This window comes from Martes martes, assembly GCF_963455335.1.
Source record: "Martes martes genome assembly, chromosome: 10".
Lineage (NCBI taxonomy): Eukaryota > Metazoa > Chordata > Mammalia > Carnivora > Mustelidae > Martes > Martes martes.
In genome coordinates this window covers 648,418-666,597 of record NC_137898.1, presented here as the reverse complement: position 1 = coordinate 666,597, position 18,180 = coordinate 648,418, and the positions used below count along the sequence as shown (strand labels likewise).

General features: G+C 68.1%; 1 protein-coding gene across 1 annotated transcript in view; it reads right to left on the bottom strand.

Moving 5' to 3' along the window:
* MUC2 (mucin 2, oligomeric mucus/gel-forming) overlaps positions 1-17,194 on the bottom strand; it is a gene marked incomplete at both ends in the record, with an annotated part of 32,824 nt that extends 15,630 nt beyond the window's left edge. Inside the window, 30 exons of the mRNA XM_080817863.1 lie at positions 141-239; positions 313-5,751; positions 6,739-6,939; positions 7,280-7,323; positions 7,579-7,726; positions 8,233-8,364; positions 8,555-8,711; positions 8,801-9,040; positions 9,167-9,346; positions 9,433-9,543; positions 9,850-9,988; positions 10,188-10,339; positions 10,673-10,773; positions 10,863-10,915; positions 11,032-11,287; positions 11,525-11,651; positions 11,978-12,072; positions 12,444-12,608; positions 12,704-12,841; positions 12,949-13,018; positions 13,111-13,221; positions 13,317-13,455; positions 13,562-13,679; positions 14,169-14,294; positions 14,411-14,621; positions 14,733-14,842; positions 14,933-15,023; positions 15,405-15,519; positions 16,032-16,302; positions 17,119-17,194. Of these exons, the coding sequence (XP_080673989.1) occupies positions 141-239; positions 313-5,751; positions 6,739-6,939; positions 7,280-7,323; positions 7,579-7,726; positions 8,233-8,364; positions 8,555-8,711; positions 8,801-9,040; positions 9,167-9,346; positions 9,433-9,543; positions 9,850-9,988; positions 10,188-10,339; positions 10,673-10,773; positions 10,863-10,915; positions 11,032-11,287; positions 11,525-11,651; positions 11,978-12,072; positions 12,444-12,608; positions 12,704-12,841; positions 12,949-13,018; positions 13,111-13,221; positions 13,317-13,455; positions 13,562-13,679; positions 14,169-14,294; positions 14,411-14,621; positions 14,733-14,842; positions 14,933-15,023; positions 15,405-15,519; positions 16,032-16,302; positions 17,119-17,194 (9,415 nt within the window). The remainder of the gene's footprint in view (positions 1-140; positions 240-312; positions 5,752-6,738; positions 6,940-7,279; positions 7,324-7,578; positions 7,727-8,232; positions 8,365-8,554; positions 8,712-8,800; positions 9,041-9,166; positions 9,347-9,432; positions 9,544-9,849; positions 9,989-10,187; positions 10,340-10,672; positions 10,774-10,862; positions 10,916-11,031; positions 11,288-11,524; positions 11,652-11,977; positions 12,073-12,443; positions 12,609-12,703; positions 12,842-12,948; positions 13,019-13,110; positions 13,222-13,316; positions 13,456-13,561; positions 13,680-14,168; positions 14,295-14,410; positions 14,622-14,732; positions 14,843-14,932; positions 15,024-15,404; positions 15,520-16,031; positions 16,303-17,118) is intronic.
* Between the last annotated feature and the right edge of the window lie 986 nt (positions 17,195-18,180).

Sequence of the window (18,180 nt, the reverse complement as noted above, 5' to 3'; positions counted from 1 at the left end):
AGAAGCCGTATGGCTCCCTGGCAGGAAAGCTCGCTCGCCTAGACTAAGGGGCCTGAGCACACCACAAGCACACAGTCTCCGTGCCGATTACGTGCCTGGAGTGCTGCTCCCGGGCGAGGGCAGAGGAGAGGCAGAGGTACCCCCCGTGGTGGTGCCCTTCGGTTCGGTTGGCGGAGAGGGCGAGAGTGTGCTCGAAATCTCCACGATGGCTGTCGTGCTGGTCAGAAGCGTAGTTGATTCTGTGGAAGCAGGAAAGGTGAGAGTTTGAAGGAAAGGAGGGCTCAGGGCGGGGTTTGGGGATGGTGGTCTTACCTGCGGGTGTAGAGCCTGTGCTGGTGCTGATGGTGGGGGTCGAAGTCGGGGTCACTGTGGTGGTGGTCGTGGTGGTCGGGGTGAGTGTTGTGGTCTCAGTGCCCGTGGTGGTGCTGACGGTGGGGGTCGAAGTCGGGGTCACTGTGGTGGTGGTCGTTGTCAGGATGGGAGTTGTGGTCTCGGTGCCCGTGGTGGTGCTGATGGTGGGGGTCGAAGTGGGGGGAACTGTGGTGGTGGTGGTGGTCGGGGTGGACGTTGTGGTCTCGGTGCCCATGGTGGTGCTGATGGTGGGGGTCGAAGTGGGGGGAACTGTGGTGGTGGTGGTGGTCGGGGTGGTCGTTGTGGTCTTGGTGCCCGTGGTGGTGCTGATGGTGGGGGTCGAAGTCGGGGGAACTGTGGTGGTGGTGGTGGTGGTCGGGGTGGGTGTTGTGGTCTCGGTGCCCGTGGTGGTGCTGATGGTGGGGGTCGAAGTCGGGGGAACTGTGGTGGTGGTGGTGGTGGTCGGGGTGGGCGTTGTGGTCTCGGTGCCCGTGGTGGTGCTGATGGTGGGGGTCGAAGTCGGGGGAACTGTGGTGGTGGTGGTGGTGGTCGGGGTGGGCGTTGTGGTCTCGGTGCCCGTGGTGGTGCTGATGGTGGGGGTCGAAGTCGGGGGAACTGTGGTGGTGGTGGTGGTGGTCGGGGTGGGTGTTGTGGTCTCGGTGCCCGTGGTGGTGCTGATGGTGGGGGTCGAAGTCGGGGGAACTGTGGTGGTGGTGGTAGTGGTCGGGGTGGGTGTTGTGGTCTCGGTGCCCGTGGTGGTGCTGATGGTGGGGGTCGAAGTCGGGGGAACTGTGGTGGTGGTGGTGGTGGTCGGGGTGGGCGTTGTGGTCTCGGTGCCCGTGGTGGTGCTGATGGTGGGGGTCGAAGTCGGGGGAACTGTGGTGGTGGTCGTGGTGGTCGGGGTGGGCGTTGTGGTCTCGGTGCCTGTGGTGGTGCTGATGGTGGGGGTCGAAGTCGGGGGAACTGTGGTGGTGGTGGTGGTGGTCGGGGTGGGTGTTGTGGTCTTGGTGCCCGTGGTGGTGCTGATGGTGGGGGTCGAAGTCGGGGGAACTGTGGTGCTCGTGGTGGTCGGGGTGGGCGTTGTGGTCTCAGTGCCTGTGGTGGTGCTGATGGTGGGGGTCGAAATGGGAGTAACTGTGGTGGTGGTGGTGGTGGTCGGGGTGGGCGTTGTGGTCTCGGTGCCTGTGGTGGTGCTGATGGTGGGGGTCGAAATGGGAGTAACTGTGGTGGTGGTGGTGGTGGTCGGGGTGGGCGTTGTGGTCTCGGTGCCTGTGGTGGTGCTGATGGTGGGGGTCGAAGTCGGGGGAACTGTGGTGGTGGTCGTGGTGGTCGGGGTGGGCGTTGTGGTCTTGGTGCCCGTGGTGGTGCTGATGGTGGGGGTCGAAGTCGGGGGAACTGTGGTGGTGGTGGTGGTGGTCGGGGTGGGTGTTGTGGTCTCGGTGCCCGTGGTGGTGCTGATGGTGGGGGTCGAAGTCGGGGTCACTGTGGTGGTGGTGGTGGTCAGGATGGGAGTTGTGGTCTCGGTGCCTGTGGTGGTGCTGATGGTAGGAGTCGAAGTCGGGGTCACCGTGCTGGTGGTTGTGGTGGTCGGGGTGGGTGTTGTGGTCTCGGTGCCCGTGGTGGTGCTGATGGTGGGGGTCGAAGTCGGGGGAACTGTGGTGGTGGTCGTGGTGGTTGGGGTGGGCGTTGTGGTCTCGGTGCCTGTGGTGGTGCTGATGGTGGGGGTCGAAGTGGGGGTCACTGTGGTGGTGGTCGTGGTGGTTGTGGTGGGCGTTGTGGTCTCGGTGCCCGTGGTGGTGCTGATGGTGGGGGTCGAAGTCGGGGTCACTGTGGTGGTGGTGGTGGTCGGGATGGGAGTTGTGGTCTCAGTGCCTGTGGTGGTGCTGATGGTAGGAGTCGAAGTCGGGGTCACCGTGCTGGTGGTTGTGGTGGTCGGGGTGGGTGTTGTGGTCTCGGTGCCCGTGGTGGTGCTGATGGTGGGGGTCGAAGTCGGGGGAACTGTGGTGGTGGTCGTGGTGGTTGGGGTGGGCGTTGTGGTCTCGGTGCCTGTGGTGGTGCTGATGGTGGGGGTCGAAGTGGGGGTCACTGTGGTGGTGGTCGTGGTGGTTGGGGTGGGCGTTGTGGTCTCGGTGCCCGTGGTGGTGCTGATGGTGGGGGTCGAAGTCGGGGTCACTGTGGTGGTGGTGGTGGTCGGGATGGGAGTTGTGGTCTCAGTGCCTGTGGTGGTGCTGATGGTAGGAGTCGAAGTCGGGGTCACCGTGCTGGTGGTTGTGGTGGTCGGGGTGGGTGTTGTGGTCTCGGTGCCCGTGGTGGTGCTGATGGTGGGGGTCGAAGTCGGGGGAACTGTGGTGGTGGTCGTGGTGGTTGGGGTGGGCGTTGTGGTCTCGGTGCCTGTGGTGGTGCTGATGGTGGGGGTCGAAGTGGGGGTCACTGTGGTGGTGGTCGTGGTGGTTGGGGTGGGCGTTGTGGTCTCGGTGCCCGTGGTGGTGCTGATGGTGGGGGTCGAAGTCGGGGTCACTGTGGTGGTGGTGGTGGTCGGGATGGGAGTTGTGGTCTCAGTGCCTGTGGTGGTGCTGATGGTAGGAGTCGAAGTCGGGGTCACCGTGCTGGTGGTTGTGGTGGTCGGGGTGGGTGTTGTGGTCTCGGTGCCCGTGGTGGTGCTGATGGTGGGGGTCGAAGTCGGGGGAACTGTGGTGGTGGTGGTGGTGGTCGGGGTGGGTGTTGTGGTCTCGGTGCCCGTGGTGGTGCTGATGGTGGGGGTCGAAGTCGGGGGAACTGTGGTGGTGGTGGTGGTGGTCGGGGTGGGCGTTGTGGTCTCGGTGCCTGTGGTGGTGCTGATGGTGGGGGTCGAAATGGGAGTAACTGTGGTGGTGGTGGTGGTGGTCGGGGTGGGTGTTGTGGTCTCGGTGCCCGTGGTGGTGCTGATGGTGGGGGTCGAAGTCGGGGGAACTGTGGTGGTGGTCGTGGTGGTCGGGGTGGGCGTTGTGGTCTCGGTGCCCGTGGTGGTGCTGATGGTGGGGGTCGAAGTCGGGGGAACTGTGGTGGTGGTCGTGGTGGTCGGGGTGGGCGTTGTGGTCTCGGTGCCCGTGGTGGTGCTGATGGTAGGAGTCGAAGTCGGGGTCACCGTGCTGGTGGTTGTGGTGGTCGGGGTGGGCGTTGTGGTCTTGGGCCCCGTGGTGGTGCTGATGGTGGGGGTCGAAATGGGATTAACTGTGGTGGTGGTGGTGGTGGTCGGGGTGGGTGTTGTGGTCTCGGTGCCCGTGGTGGTGCTGATGGTGGAGGTCGAAGTCGGGGTCACTGTGGTGGTGGTGGTGGTCGGGGTGGGTGTTGTGGTCTCGGTGCCCGTGATGGTGCTGATGGTGGGGGTCGAAGTCGGGGTCACTGTGGTGGTGGTGGTTGGGATGGGAGTTGTGGTCTCTGTGCCCGTGGTGGTGCTGATGGTGGGGGTCGAAGTCGGGGTCACCGTGGTGGTGGTGGTAGTGGTCTGGGTGGGTGTTGTGGTCTCGGTGCCCGTGGTGGTGCTGATGGTGGGGGTCGAAGTGGGGGTCACTGTGGTGGTGGCCGTGGTGGTCGGGGTGGATATTGTGGTCTCGGTGCCCGTGGTGGTGCTGATGGTGGGGGTCCATGTCGGGGTGCCTGTGGTGGTTGTGATAATGGGTGTGGTGGTTGGGGTGCCCGTGGTCGTGGTGGGGGTCGGCTTCGGGGTGCCTGTGGTGGTGGTGGTAGGGTGGGTGGGGGTCAGGGTGCCCGTGGTGGTGGTCATGGTGGGGGTCGTGGTGCCCGTGGTTGTAGTCATAGTCATTGTGGGGTTCAAGGTCGGGGTGCTGGCAGGAGGCGGCGTGGAAGTGCAGTTGTTCGGCCACACACAGCATTCGACATTGATCTCATAGTTGAGGCAGGTGGGCTGTCCGATGCCCCCTGGCTTCTGGTCTTCATTTCTGCACACCAGCCCAACAGAGAGGTTGCACACCACCTTTTGCCCAAGTTCTTCGATGGAAATGTGGGGAAACATCACAGCTCTGCAGGAGATGTTGGCTGCCCAGCCTTCTTTACAGAGGCCCTGAATCGGTTCAATATCTCCACCCGGTCTAGAAGGGTTCGGTTTACCGGAATCCACCCAGCCTGTCCAGTCGCACTGAGGCACACAGGGAGGGACTGTTGGCCCTGTGGTGCTTAATCCTTGGGTAGGCGTAGTGGTGCTGGTGGTCGGGGGCTCTGTGCCTGTGCTGGTGGTGGTCGGTATGATGGTGGGCGTGGGGGTGGGCGTGGTGGTCGGGGTGGGCGTTGTGGTCTCGGTGCCCGTGGTGGTGCTGATGGTGGGGGTCCAAGTCGGGGTCACCGTGGTGGTGGTGGTGGTGGTCGGGGTGGGCGTTGTGGTCTCGGTGCCCGTGGTGGTGCTGATGGTGGGGGTCCAAGTCGGGGTCACCGTGCTGGTGGTGGTGGTGGTCGGGGTGGGCGTTGTGGTCTCGGTGCCCGTGGTGGTGCTGATGGTGGGAGTCGAAGTCGGGGTCACCGTGCTGGTGGTGGTGGTGGTCGGGGTGGGCGTTGTGGTCTCGGTGCCCGTGGTGGTGCTGATGGTGGGAGTCGAAGTCGGGGTCACCGTGCTGGTGGTGGTGGTGGTCGGGGTGGGTGTTGTGGTCTCGGTGCCCGTGGTGGTGCTGATGGTGGGGGTCCAAGTCGGGGTCACCGTGCTGGTGGTCGTGGTGGTCGGGGTGGGCGTGGTGGTCTCAGTGCCCGTGGTGGTGCTGATGGTAGGGGTCGAAGTCGGGGTCACCGTGGTGGTGGTGGTGGTGGTCGGGGTGGGCGTTGTGGTCTCGGTGCCCGTGGTGGTGCTGATGGTGGGGGTCCAAGTCGGGGTCACCGTGCTGGTGGTGGTGGTGGTCGGGGTGGGCGTTGTGGTCTTGGTGCCCGTGGTGGTGCTGATGGTGGGGGTCGAAGTCGGAGTCACCGTGGTGGTGGTGGTGGTGGTGGAGGTGGGCGTGGTGGTCAGCGTGGGGGTGGGCGTGGTTGTGGTGGTAGTGGTGGTGGTAGTCGGGGGTTCTGGTGTAGGTGTGGAGGTAGTGGTGGTGGTGGTGGTGGGAGTGGTCGTGGGGGCTGGGGTTGTGGACGGGGGACACTCATCCAACGGCACGCAGCAATTGACGCGAATCTCGTAGTCGTAACAGACCTCAAATGGCCCGTTTCCGAACTGGTCTTCGTTGTAGCAAATGAACCCGAAGGTGACATTGCACTGTGCCTTCTGGCCTGCCTGCTCCCAGCTGAGGTGTGGCTCCACAGCGAGCCTGCACTCGATGTCCTCAGGGGCCCTGCAGACGCTGTCGAAGGTCTCCCGGTCTCCACCATCGCTGTGCGTGGTGGGGTGGTTCTCGTTGATCCAGTTGGACCAGAAACAGCACGGCCCTGAGGAAGGAAGACCCAAGGTTGGTCCCCACCCTGGACGCTCCCTGGGACTCAGAGAAGTCAGAGTCTTCACGACCGCCCTTCCTATCATGGCCAAAGAGCCAGCTTAGAGAGTATAGGGCCGGACACGGTCCTGCAGCTGAACGCTGAGCCCCAGAGACAGAAGAGCCCCTCGTGCCACACCTGGGTGACAGACCCCGGCCTCGGTGCCCCAAAAAAGTAAATCCAGGAAGAGTCACCCATTGCGGTGAGGAGGCCCATGGGAAGGGGCCTGGTCTGGACTCCTGCCCGACAGTGCTCTCACCCAGTGCCAGTCCGCTCCCGGCACTAAGCCCAGGGACCGCTGAGCGCACCCGCTCTGCACAAGGGAGTGGCACCGGCCACCCGGCCCCACAGCTGGGTCTCCTGGAAGGTTCCCTTTTCCTCTTGGCCCACCTGGCATGGGGGCTGCCTGGGACCTACCTGGAGTTTCTGGGGTGGAGGTCGGCCCTACAGGAGAACGGGGAGGGAAAGAAGCCTGTCAGCGGCTAGTTGTTGAAAAATCTTTTTCATTTCTACAACTTCCTCTTTCCTCCCCTTTCCTCTTTCCTCGCCCCAGTGGCTTGTCCGGCAGTGGCTGCCACCTCAGCGAGACTGAGCGTGTGGGAGTCTGGGACATTTGTCTGCTTTCTCAGAGACAGCCTCGGGGGTATTCCCTGCTGGTCCAGGAAGTGTCCCCAGGAAGTGGCCCCAGGTCCTTCACTGCAGTCTGGGCTCGGGGGTGTGGCTGTGATGCCGGCGGGCATCTTAAGGTGAAAGGCCAGGGGCCCAGGAACACCCCCGAGCTGAGACGCCCATCATTGTCACCTCCAGCCCATAAGCAGAGGTGAGAGCCCACCGCGACCCGTCCCCCCGCCCCCCTCCCGGCCCCTGGAAGGGCCGCTTTTGCTGGGCTCAGGGCAAGGCAGGTGCTCTAGGGGTGAGGGATGCGTGGCCCTGGGGCCTTACCTGTGCTGGGGGTCGGGGTAGGGGTGGGAGTCGGGGTGGTGGTGGTGGTGAGGGGGGTGCTGGAGGTGAGGGGGATCGTGGTGGAAGGCGGCGGGGAGGTGGTGGATACACAGATGTTGAAGTGTCTCTCCACCGTCCCGTTGGGGCCACAGATCTCCCAGTAGCAGAAGAAGCCGTCCTGGGTGTAGTTGAGAATCTTCCCTGGAGAGCAGGACAGAGACCAAGGTCAACACGGCAGGAAAAGGACAGAGACTTTCAAGAACCCCCCAGGCGTCCCTTAGCCCCCACAAATGCCAGACCAACGCCCCCTCGGGACTCCACCGACAGGGCCCCCCATCAGGGCACAGAGGTGGCCTCAGCCGCCGTCACGAGCGTGGGGAGGCTGCTGCGAGTCAGAGCCGGCTCTGAGCCGGGAAAGGCCCCTGGGGGGCCCCGGGCCCAGGGAGGGCGAGATGGAACCCTGCCCCCAGAGTCCAGAGCAGGCAGCCTGGGGGCTCTCCTGGGGGCCGCTGCGCTGGGGTAGACGCGGGGGGCAGCTCACCTTCTTCTGGCTGGCAGACGACTTTCGAGGTGTTGGTACACATGCTGGAAAGCAAGCGTCGAGCTGCAGAGCACGAGGACGTGCCCTTCCCGGCCTCCCGGCCCCCACCTCCCACCCTCGGCGCCCCAGGCCCAGCCCCAGATCCTCTGCCCGCGGACGGGAGCTCGCCTGGCTCCCACAGTGTGCCGCGGGGCTCTGTGTCGGCCCTTGCATGCGTGCGTGCGTGTGGCTGTGTGTGCACGTGTGTGTGCACGCGCGTCTGGCGCACCCACGGACCCCAGCGGGCTGAGCTCGGGTACCAAGACTGGCAGTCCTCCTCGCTGGGAACAGGTGCTCCAGGTGGGTAGTGGGTGTCCCCGACATAGCAGCCGCATTCGTCCGCCGTGACGCATTGCTTCAGGTCCTCGTCGTAGATGGGCCTCTTCTCCGGGCACCGGGGGTAGCAACCTGGCGGGCACAGGACACGGGGCATGGGGCTTGGGCCACGGCAGAGGGTCCCACAGCCACCAGACCCCACCCATTGTCCCCACCACGGTAGGTCCTTCTCTCCAGGATGCTCCTCCGGGAAGGCCAGGGAACAAGAGGACGGGGACCGGACCCCCCCACACTGGGCCCCACACACTGCCCGATGGCCAAAGGGACAGCCAGTACCCCCTCCCAGCCTCCTGACCCTGCGTTCTTCCCATGGGCTAGGATGCTCCCTCCCCAGAGCAGGCTCACTCCCTCCTGCCCCTAGTTAGCTCCAAGGCCCTGCAGAGTCTGCCAGACCTGGAGTCCGAGACACCCCGCCTTGGGCTGAGCTGCAGCTCCCTGGGCGCCCCGTCCACTCCCGGATTCTTTCTGCCTCTCTCAGCTCGTGGGACACACTCTGCAGCACGGTGGGCCTGGCCCACCTGGACCTCAGGTCCCCAGCCGCATGGGGACGGCGTCCCTCCGCGCCAAGGCCCGCTTACCCTCCAGGTAGGACACGGAGATGTTGGAGTGGAGGCCGTTGACGGTCCTGCAGGTCTCGAAGCTGCGGTTCCCACAGGGCTCATAGTGCCACTCACACTCGTCTGGGGGGTTGTAGTAGTCACAGAATACGGCTGCAGGGGCGGGGGCGGGGGTCAGACTCAGGGAGGGCCGAGGCCAGGCCAGCGCGGCCCCTGAGGAGCGACACTCAGCCCCTGGGGCCAGGGAGGCGGCAAGGAGACCCCGATAACCCATCACTTCATGGGTGAGGACTGCGGTCCCCACACAGCGCAGCCCCCCACTCCAGGACAGGCGGACACTCACGGCACAGGTCCGGCGTCCTCCAGAACACGCAGGCCCCCTCCTTAGTACACTCCTGAGCGTAGGAGGCCACGGCCGAGCAGAAGCACTCACAGTCCCCGCCCGTGTCGCAGGAGCAGGAGTCGTGGACGCAGGCCTCGTAGAAGGGCTTGGGGTCCACCTGCCAGAGAAGGCTCTGTGGGCCCCGGCCCCGCCCCCAGGCCCGGCCCGCCCCCAGGCCCGGCCCCGCCCCCAGGCCCGGCCCCCCACCTTGCTGTGACAGACACTGAAGACCGAGCTCTTGATGATGCTGCATTGCTTCTCCGCCCAGGAGAGGCGGTGCGGGTTCCGGGCGCAGGGGTCCGGGGTGACGCTCACGTCCGGACAGGTGGGGGCCTCTTTCCAGCTGTTCCCGAAGTCCAGCTCGCTGTCCACCACCATGTGGTCCCTCGTGGTGAAGTCGTTGCTGGAGCGCCCGTCGAAGTTCCCGCACAGCCCGCACACCGCGCCCTGCAGAGACAGAGAGCGGGGCGCGGGGGGGCTGGGGGGGGCTCCGGGAGCGGGCTGGGGGGGCGGGGGGGCTGAGGGGGGGGCTGAGGGGGACCTGGGGGCAGGCAGGTGAGGGCTGCCGCGCACCTTGTAGGACGGGGCCAGCTTGATGAAGATGGTGGTCTTCTTGTCCCAGATGACGATGACGCCGATGCTGGCCTCCACCACCAGGTACTGGCCCACCTCCCGCGTGGTGTAGGCCACGTGGTGGCCCGTGTCCCGCTGAATCACCAGGCGGTGCTTGTCCTCCAGCTTCAGCTCCGTCCTCTGTGCCCCGGGGAGAGGCCCTGTCACTGGCCGCGTCCAAGGAGCCGTGAGGGCTCACGCGTTCCCCAGGGTCCGGCGGCACTCACCCCCAAGAAGATTTTGATGGCCTTGGAGCAGGTGACACCCGTGGTGCCGCAGGGGACATTCTCAGTGATGATGCTGAAGGAGCCCGAGGAGGAGTTCTGGCCGCAGTAGTCCTGGGGGCCACAGAGGACGTGAGCCAGACCAGCCAGGCCACCGGTGTCCCCCGGCCCCACCCCAGCTGGGCTCCACGCAGACGCAGCCCTCCTCGGTAAGAGCGGTCACCACGAGGCGAGGGCCCTTAACCCCACGCACAAGCCCCTCGCTCCCTATGAGGCACGGGAGGGTCACAGAAAGGGAGGACGGAGGCAGGGCTGGGCCCCAACCGCACCCCCTTCAACGGGGCCCCCTCGCCGGGCTGACGGCGGCTCAGAGTGCGGTGCGGGGCCGCGGGACAAGGGCCAGGGTGCACTGGGCCTCACCTGAGCAGCCACGTAGGAGCAGTGCCCGTCGAAATCATAGTACTTCCCGTCAAAGGTGACATAGTGGCCACTCCCGTAGATGGAGCAGGAGCCGTGGCACAGGGACTCGGTGCACGCCCAGCGCCCTCGCTGGCAGATGCTGAGGAGAGCAGGAAGGGGGTCTGGAGGGGCCGCAGGGGCCCAGGTCCTCCCCGCTGCTCAGAGGGCGGCCTGGCCGCACGGGCGCCACGGGGACGACCCCACCAGCAGCGCACGAGCCCGGCCTCCACGGCCTCATCTGCGCGCACCACGCCCCGCCGCGCCCCCACCACACACTCCCGCCAGGCCAGACCACGTACCAGGTGTTGCAGTCCACCTTGATCTTGTCCCCGGAGGAGTACAGGTCCTTGTTGTGCACACACGGGCACTCATCCTCCTTGACGCAGCCGCCACGGCCATCATCCAGCAGCCCGTCCGGGCAGACACAGCCGCTGACGCACTCCGTCTGATACTGCGGGGGCCCAGACAGCAGGCTTCAGGCCCCGATGGCCAAGCCGGCCTCTCCTGGAGCCGCCCCCTCTTCTCGCACTGCAGACACCCCTTTGTCCCCTGCCCACCCGACCTCTGCCCTCTCTCTCTTGGGCTTACCACTGGCCCGGGAGACAGGCACGGGCTGCCGGCCAGAGGTCCCCACACGGCCCCGAGGCCCCCATGGGCTGGGCGGGGACCCCTGGGACGGGGAGGGCCGAGGAGGCCCGAGCACGTGCAGGACCCGGCAGCCAGACCCCAGGGCCAGTGTGGAAGCCTGCGTCCGCCCTCCCCCAGGGCGGGCCCCCGCACGCACATGGCCGGCAGCCCGCGTCTGGCAGCTGGTGGGCCGCGAGTTCTGGACGGTCAGGGCCGTCAGGTTGCTGCAGTCCACGTAGATCTTTGGGGCCAAGCAGCCTGGGGTACAGAGGGGCCACCTCAGCTCAGTGGCAGTTGGGGTGGGGGCGGGGCCCGCGAGGACAGGGTGCGGGGCGGCGCCTACTTACTCTGGCCGAGCAGCCTCACCCGCCTGCAGTTCAGTCTCCCGTTGCGGCAGACGCTGAGGGGAAGAGGGCGGAGGTGAGCGGGCCTGGTTCCTGGCGGGCAGGGGACGGGGTAGGGGGACACGCCAGTGGCTCGGGGACGTGGGCCCCCCCCCCAGCCCAGGCCACCTACCAGCGCTCCTCCTGCCTCAGCACCACCTCCCCGGCCTCCAGGTAGAGGCCGTGGTGGTAGCAGGAGCACTTGGCCAGGGGCACGCAGCGGCCCTTCTCATCCAGGAAGGTGTCGTCGGGGCAGCCACAGCCATCCACGGGCGCGAAGCCCTGCGGGCAGTGCGCGTCGGCCTCGGAGAGCGAGCGGCAGGTGGGCTGGCGGGTGGTCAGGTTGTACAAGAACACCTGGGAGTTGGGGCAAGAGCCCACGTCCTCGTCTGCAGAGATGGGAGGGGCAGCATGAGGCGCGGAGGGCCACCCCAGCTCCCTTCCCCGCCGGCCGCTCCCGAGCACCCCACTCCCGTCCGGGAGAGGCAGAGGCCTGTCCAGCCAAGGGGCCCACGAGGGTCCCTGGGAGTCCCCACCCCACCCCCAGGGAGCCCCTCACGAAGAGAGCAGTGGGCTGACCCCTCCCACCCCAGGGCACCCGGATGCCTCGCGGGGACAGCACTCACTGCAGACTTGCTCCCGCCAGCCCCACAGCAGGACACCCTTGGCCGCACAGGCGCGGGCATAGGAGGACAGAGCGGCGCACATGCAGCCCTCGCTGTTTTGGCAGTTGCACGCGTCATATTTGCACCTCTGGGGGCGAAGGAGGCAGGCCGCGATGGGGGGAAGCAGGCGGGCACACCCTCGTGTGCGCACACAGACCCCCGCACACAGACACCCACAAATGCACGCACAGGCGTGCACACACAGTGACACCTGTACACATTTACACACAGACTGACATTCCTGTGTGACAGGCAGACACACGCATGCACACACACACGTGTGCTTTCACGAACATGCTCGGCATTCCCCCCGCAGCAGGCTTGCAGGCAGGGGTCAGGCCCAGCCCGGGGCACACAGCACACCGCGCGGGCCTGGATCAGGTGGTGAGCGGTGCGTGTGCGGGGCCCACACACCTTGTAATAGTGTGAGGGGTCCACGGCCGAGTGGCACCTGCCAAAGGGGGTCTCCGTCTTCTTCAGCAGGGAGCACCAGTGCTCGGCGTAGTTGGCTGGAGGGGGGGGTCAGGACCTCAGCAGGGGCGGCCCCCTCCGGTTCGTCCCCTGAGCCCAGCTGCCTGACCACCCAGGCCCCACCATCCAGGGCAAGACCAGCCCCCTCATAAGGCGGGGTCCCCACCACCTCCCCTCCCGCGACCTCCCCCGGCCTGGTGGGTGACACGGCATGGCACCAGCCCCGGGACGAGGGCCACCACCCGGTGACGAACAAGCGGGCCCGGCCCCTTTGCTGTGTCTCCTGGCGGGCAGCCACCGTGGGCCACCATAAACCAGCCACGTGGCCGAAGGCAGCAGGTGCGCGGGCTGGCCGCCGGCCTCCGCCCACCCCCACCCTCCGCCACACGCCCCCGAGGCCGAGCCTCACCGCTCTCGATGTTGAGGGAGCAGGGGTCATCGAGCCAGTCCAGCTTGTCACGGCAGCTCGACTGGGCCTTCCAGGTGTTGGCGAAGCCGGCCCCCGTGGCCTCCGCCAGCCCCCCGGCCGTCCTGAAGTCGTCCCCTTCCAGGCCGTTGAAGTTCCCGCAGAGGCCTGCCGGGCAGCACAGGGTTGGGGAGGGGCGGGCGGCAGGGAGGCGGGCCCCTGAGCGGGGCCTCTGAGGGGGGCCCGCCGAGCGCGGCACTCACCCTGCACGCGCCCCTGCGCGGCCTGCCCCAGCGTCACGAAGAGCTGCATGACCGGCTCGAGCTGCACCTGCAGCCGGAGACCCGCCGCGGTGCTCACCAGCAGGTGGCGGGAGGACGGCCGGAAGACAGAGAGGCTGGCTGCGGGACAGGGCCGTCGCGGCCGGTCAGCGGGCGCTCCGGAGCTGCGGGGCCGCCCTCCCGCCCGCAGCCCCCGACCCGCCAGGCGCTCCCGGGGAGGGACTCACCGGTCACGTGGGGCAGGTTCACCTGCTGCGCGTTCAGCAGCACGCTGCCGTCCGACTGGAAGGCCACGACCTGCAGGAGGGGCGGAGGGGACGGCCGCGCTGAGAGGGGCTGGGGGGCCCCGGGGGGCCGGGCGGGGACGGGGGTGGGGCGGGGGCACCCACGTTCTGCCTGTTGTCCGCCAGCAAAACGACCGTCTTCAGGCAGGTCTGCGTGTCCGTGGAGCCGCAGGGGGCCAGCTCACCCAGGAGGGCATAGGAGTCATTGTGGTCGCTCTGCCGGGCACAGGGGCGGTGGCAGTGACTGGCAGGGAGCCCGATGCGGGGCCGAGCCCCACCTCAGCCCGCCCACCCGCCACCTGGCCAGCTACCTTGATCAGCACGTAGTAGCAGTCCCCGTGGAAGGTGTACCTCTTCCCGTCGAAGGTGGTGATGTGGGAGCCGCCCTCCAGGGCACAGGTGCCCGGGCACGGCAAGTCTTTGCACACCCAGCGGCCGGCAGTGCAGACGCTGTGGGTGGTGGGACACACGGCAGGCTCAGCGGGGCCGCCGGCGCTGCCCCCCAGCCCCTCGGACCGCCGGCCCTGCCCCCCAGCGCCCCGGGCCCCGGACCCACCACTCCTCGCAGTCACTGCTGAGCTGCTGGCCGGGCGAGTACAGGCGCCCGTGGAGTCTGCAGTGACAGCGGCTCACGGGGATGCAGCCGCTGCCTGCGATGTCGTCGTACACGGTGCCTGGACGGTGCAGGACGCGACGTTACACTCGGCCGGCCACGGGAAGCCCAGAATCCCCGCACTGGGGCTCCCGCCGGTGGGGCCAGAGCCCCAGGCTGGTGTGTGAAAGGCGGGGCGACCCCCGAGGTGGGGCCCCAGCCGCGCCTCCCCCTCCTCCTGCAGGTGCCTCTGCCCCCTCGCCATGCTGTGGGAGCCTGGCCTCCAGACCGCCTTCCTGGGGTCCTCCAGGCTCTGCGAGTGGGGCAGGAGGACGTGAGCCCACAGAGCGATGACCAGGAAGGAGCCCCACCCAGACTACCCGAAGCCACCACTGTGTGCGTTTAGGGGGAGGGGGTCCTCCACATTTGCCAGGGCGGGGGGCACTGCGCCTCACTTCTGGCGCTGTTGCCGGCCCCCGACCCTGGTTCCAGGGTGCACCGGCCTCAGGGGGCCGCATCGGGGCCGTGCCCCCACCCGCACCCCCTGTCCTGCGGCCTCCAGGGCACACACCTTCCGGGCAGAAACAGCCGTCCATGCGGTGCTCCTCACACAGGCTGCTGCCCTCCAGGTGGGAGCAGGTGTCCATGCAGGGCGAGCCGCTCTCCAGGTAAACCATGTTCCCGGGGCAGCTCTTGGCTAGAAGGGCAAGGGCAGGCCCCTGAGCGGGGAGTGCGGCGGGCAGCGGAGCACCCCCCTTCGGGCCCCAGGGGCGCCCGCCTCCCCGGCCATGCCGGCCGCCCCGTGGCGCTTACGGCAGAACTCGGCAGTCCTCCAGTCGCCGGGCCGGCCGCCGGCGTGGGAGCACTGGCGGGAGAACTCGGCCAGGGTGCTGCAGGCGCAGGAGGGGCCGGCCGGGCAGCGGCAGCGGTCCTGAACGCAGGCCTGCACAAACGGCTGCCGCGGCACCAGCCCCTCGCAGCCCTCGAAGGCCGCGGCCGCCAGCAGCTCCTCGCACTCGGCACGCTGCAGACACGCAGAGCGGGACTCGGTGACGGCCCCTGCCCGCCCCTTCCCGCGACTCCCGCGGGCCCCCCCAGGCACCCCCCCCCCCGCCCTGCCCCGGCCCTGACTCACGTGCTCGGAGCAGGACTCCGGGGCCGGCCCCTCCTCAGGGTCGTCGCACACCACCTCGGGCTTATGGACCTTCTGCAGGTTCCCGAACTCGACAGCGCTGACGAGCACACCTGGGGGCACGGGCCGTCAGCCGGGGGCGCCCAGAGCCTGCACACCCGCCGCCCCCGCCGCCCCCGCCGGGTCCCCGAGGAGGCCCTCACCGTCGGACAGGAACTCGGAGTAGGTCTGCAGGCCGTTGTAGTCCCCGCAGAGGCCGCACGTGTGGTTCCGGAACTTGCTGTCCAACTCCAGCTGTTGGGGAGGACGGGCGGGTGAGGGGCCGGGCCGGAGGACCACAGGCCACGACGGCCAGGGGGAGCCTCCCACGGCCGGGCTGGCCTCAGCGTCGCCTCCGAGCGGCACTGGGCGCGGCAGCCCGGGCTGTGCTGGCGGCAGAGGTCACCGAGGACCAGGAGGGGCTTGGCCGGGGGGAGGGCAAGCCCAGCTCCCCTCACCCTGAGGTTTCCCACCCTGGGAGGGCTGCACGGAGCCACCTGGGCTCCCCCCCGGCGCGGCCGGCCCACACGGAACCCACCGTGACAAGGGTCGGGCCCCTGGCGCCCGCGCTCCCCTTGGATCCCAGAGGCCTGCGGGAGGTACCCGGCCCCAGGCCCCAGGAGGGGCTGCACCCACCATGAGTGAGTCCTCACGGTTCCACATGAGGGTGAGTCCTGCGCGGGAGTAGACCTTGGTGTAGGCGTCGTTCTTCTCGATGAGCAGCCCGGAGCTGTAGTGCGGCATGCTGACCCTGGGGCAGGGGCACGGGGCGGGACTCACTTGCCAGCCCACCGAGCCGCCCACCACGGCAGGCCCTCCGCCATCCCTCCGCCCCAGGGGACAGGAGGGCCTGAGGCCGCGCGTGGGGGTCCTGAGCTCCCAGCCGGTGTGTGGGGAGCACAAACAGCGTGGCCGCCCTCTGGGCCTGCCTGTCTCCCTGTCCGCACCCCCTCCGCAGGGCCCTGTCCTCAGAGCCGGGCTCTGCCCACCCCCTGACCAGGGCTGGTCCAGGTGCTAGCTCGCCCCAGGTGTGTGCCCAGCGCGGGGACTGGGGGAGACAAAGGACAGAGCCTCGGAGGCCGGGCAGGAATGCAGCTTACAGCCCATTGTTCCAGAGACAATGGGGGACAATGGCCTGGGAGCGGGGGGGCTCCCACCAGCTCCCACTTCTGTAACTGGAGCCTGGGTGCTGCCTGGGGCCCCCAGGGGAGGGGCAGGGAGCCCCTCGCCCCCACTGGGGGGCCGCCGCCCAGCCGCACTCACATGGCCCCGTTCACTACAACCAGCTGGCGGGTGAGGTAGATGGTGTCGTCCTTGACGGTCAGCAGGATGTACTCGAGCCCGGGGCGCCCCCCGTCTTGCCCGGAGACCCGCTTCAGGTGCACCGCGAACTCCTTGTAGGAGTCCCTGCAGTCGGACGCGAAGTTGTAGTCGCACAGGCCGGGGAAGCGGAAGACGTCGCCGTCGAAGGTCTTGTAGTGGAAGTCGCCCCAAGTGCTGCAGACACTGTGGCCGTGGTTCCGGGCCCTGCCCTCTGGGGGAGCGGGGGCGTGCGGGGGTGAGCAGCCTACGCCCCCAGGAGGCCTGTCCCGAGGCCCGCCCGGCAGCCGCCCTCCGAGCACCCTCCGTGAGGCTGTCCTGCTGGAGTGGCCCCTGCTGGACCCTGGTCACCCCCCCGGGGGGGTCTCAGCCGCCCGGAAGGACATCTCCAGCTGCCACACCCTCAAGCCCCCGCCTGGCGTGGGATCTTCCAGGCAGGCAGTGGGGACAGAAGGGCTTTCCGGAAGCCCACGTACCCTGCCCGCCCGGCCCGGGGTCCCCTGCCCTGTCATGGACGGAGTCCATGTCCCTCACCCCGCGGGACCGCGTCCCCCCACCCTCAGGCGGTGCCCACATCGCATCTGAATATTCGAGGCCAGCTCCCCTCCGGGGGCTTTTTCACCCAACCCGCGTCAGATGGAGACGTCCCCCGCCTACGTCACCAGTCTTTTCTGGAACGACCCCTTCATCGTGTGTCCAACACCCCACTCTGCAGAAGGGCCGTCTTGGCCTTGGCCCTCCGACAGTCCCTGGCAGCGGCCCCTCTTGGCTGCCCCTGCCCGCCCCACGCAGGTGTTTCCAGAAGGCACCACATTCCGGACACACGCTCTGGCCAGGAGATCGCCATCAAAGGGACGGCGCGAACCCAAGACCTCCCTCCCTGCTTCCTTCCCTGCACCCAAAGTCTACAGGGCTTGGTGGGCAGGACGCCCGACCCCAGTGGTGCACCCCAAAGGCTGGGCAGGGAGGGTCACGACTCCCAGGTAGAGCCTCTCCTCGGGGCCGCCCTGGCCTCCCTGTCGCCTCTCACCTCTCTGGAGGTCTGCGGCCCCGGGGGAGCTCAGGGCCAGGCCGACCGCCACCAGGAGGGCGAGCGGCAGCCCCATGGTGGCTCAGAAGTGCAGGAGGGAGAGCAACCAGGGCAGGGGTCCGGGCCTTATATGGCCCAGCAGGAGCGGCAGAGGCGGGGAGAGCAGGGGAGGGGTGAGGGGAGGGTGGGGCGTTTGCCAGTTTGTCAAGAAAACAGGTGTGGGGGCTCCGGAGGGGCCACTGGGAGTGTTGACTCAGGCTATCTGCGGGTTATCTTTTTATGGAGCCCTCGGTAAAGCCGCCCTCCTCGGGATGTCTCAGCACCCGGGGAGGCGCGGCCCCTCCCAGCCCCGGCCCACCCTCCGCGGCGTCCCCACAGGGCCAGGCTCGAACGGGGCGCTATTCCGATGGTGGCTCCGGACAGGACCCCTGCTCCTCTGTCCCACTCTGGTCCCCCAGCTTCTCCCACCGGGGGCCCGAGGCCCCCAAGCCGGGGGACGTTGGGCACCTGGGAGGTCCTGGGGCTGCCCCACCTCGGTGTGGACTCGGCTCCTTGGCTCGGGTCAGCAGGCGGCTCCACGTCCGCCCCCTCGGCCCCCCGCCCCCCCCCCAGAACACCCTCTAATCCCCTCGTGTTCCCAGGCCGGGCCAGTCTCTGGAATTACCTGTAACTGGAACTGGGGAAGCCCAGCCGGGGGCCGCTTCACTGAAACACACCCTCTGGGGCCCGGGAGGCCTGGCGGGAGGCTGGGAGCCGACGTCCCCGAGGGGAATGAGGCCCAGACGCAGCCCGAGGCTGGCAGCCTCCCTTGCGGGCCCAGAATGTCATCGTGTGGGAAGTACGGGGAGAACTGAGGGCTCTCGTGCCACAAATTATAACCTAGTGGTCCCCAAGCTTCGGGGCAAGTGCGGAGGGACTCGTGTCAGCAGTCAGCGAGACTCCGAGGAGGGTGGATGCCGCAGGTGGGGGCGTGGGACACCCTGTCTCCCTGACCCAGGCTCCCCTCCGAGGGGCACCCGGCCCCAGTCAGCACCGTGGCCTACGGTCTCGCCTCCCGGCGGC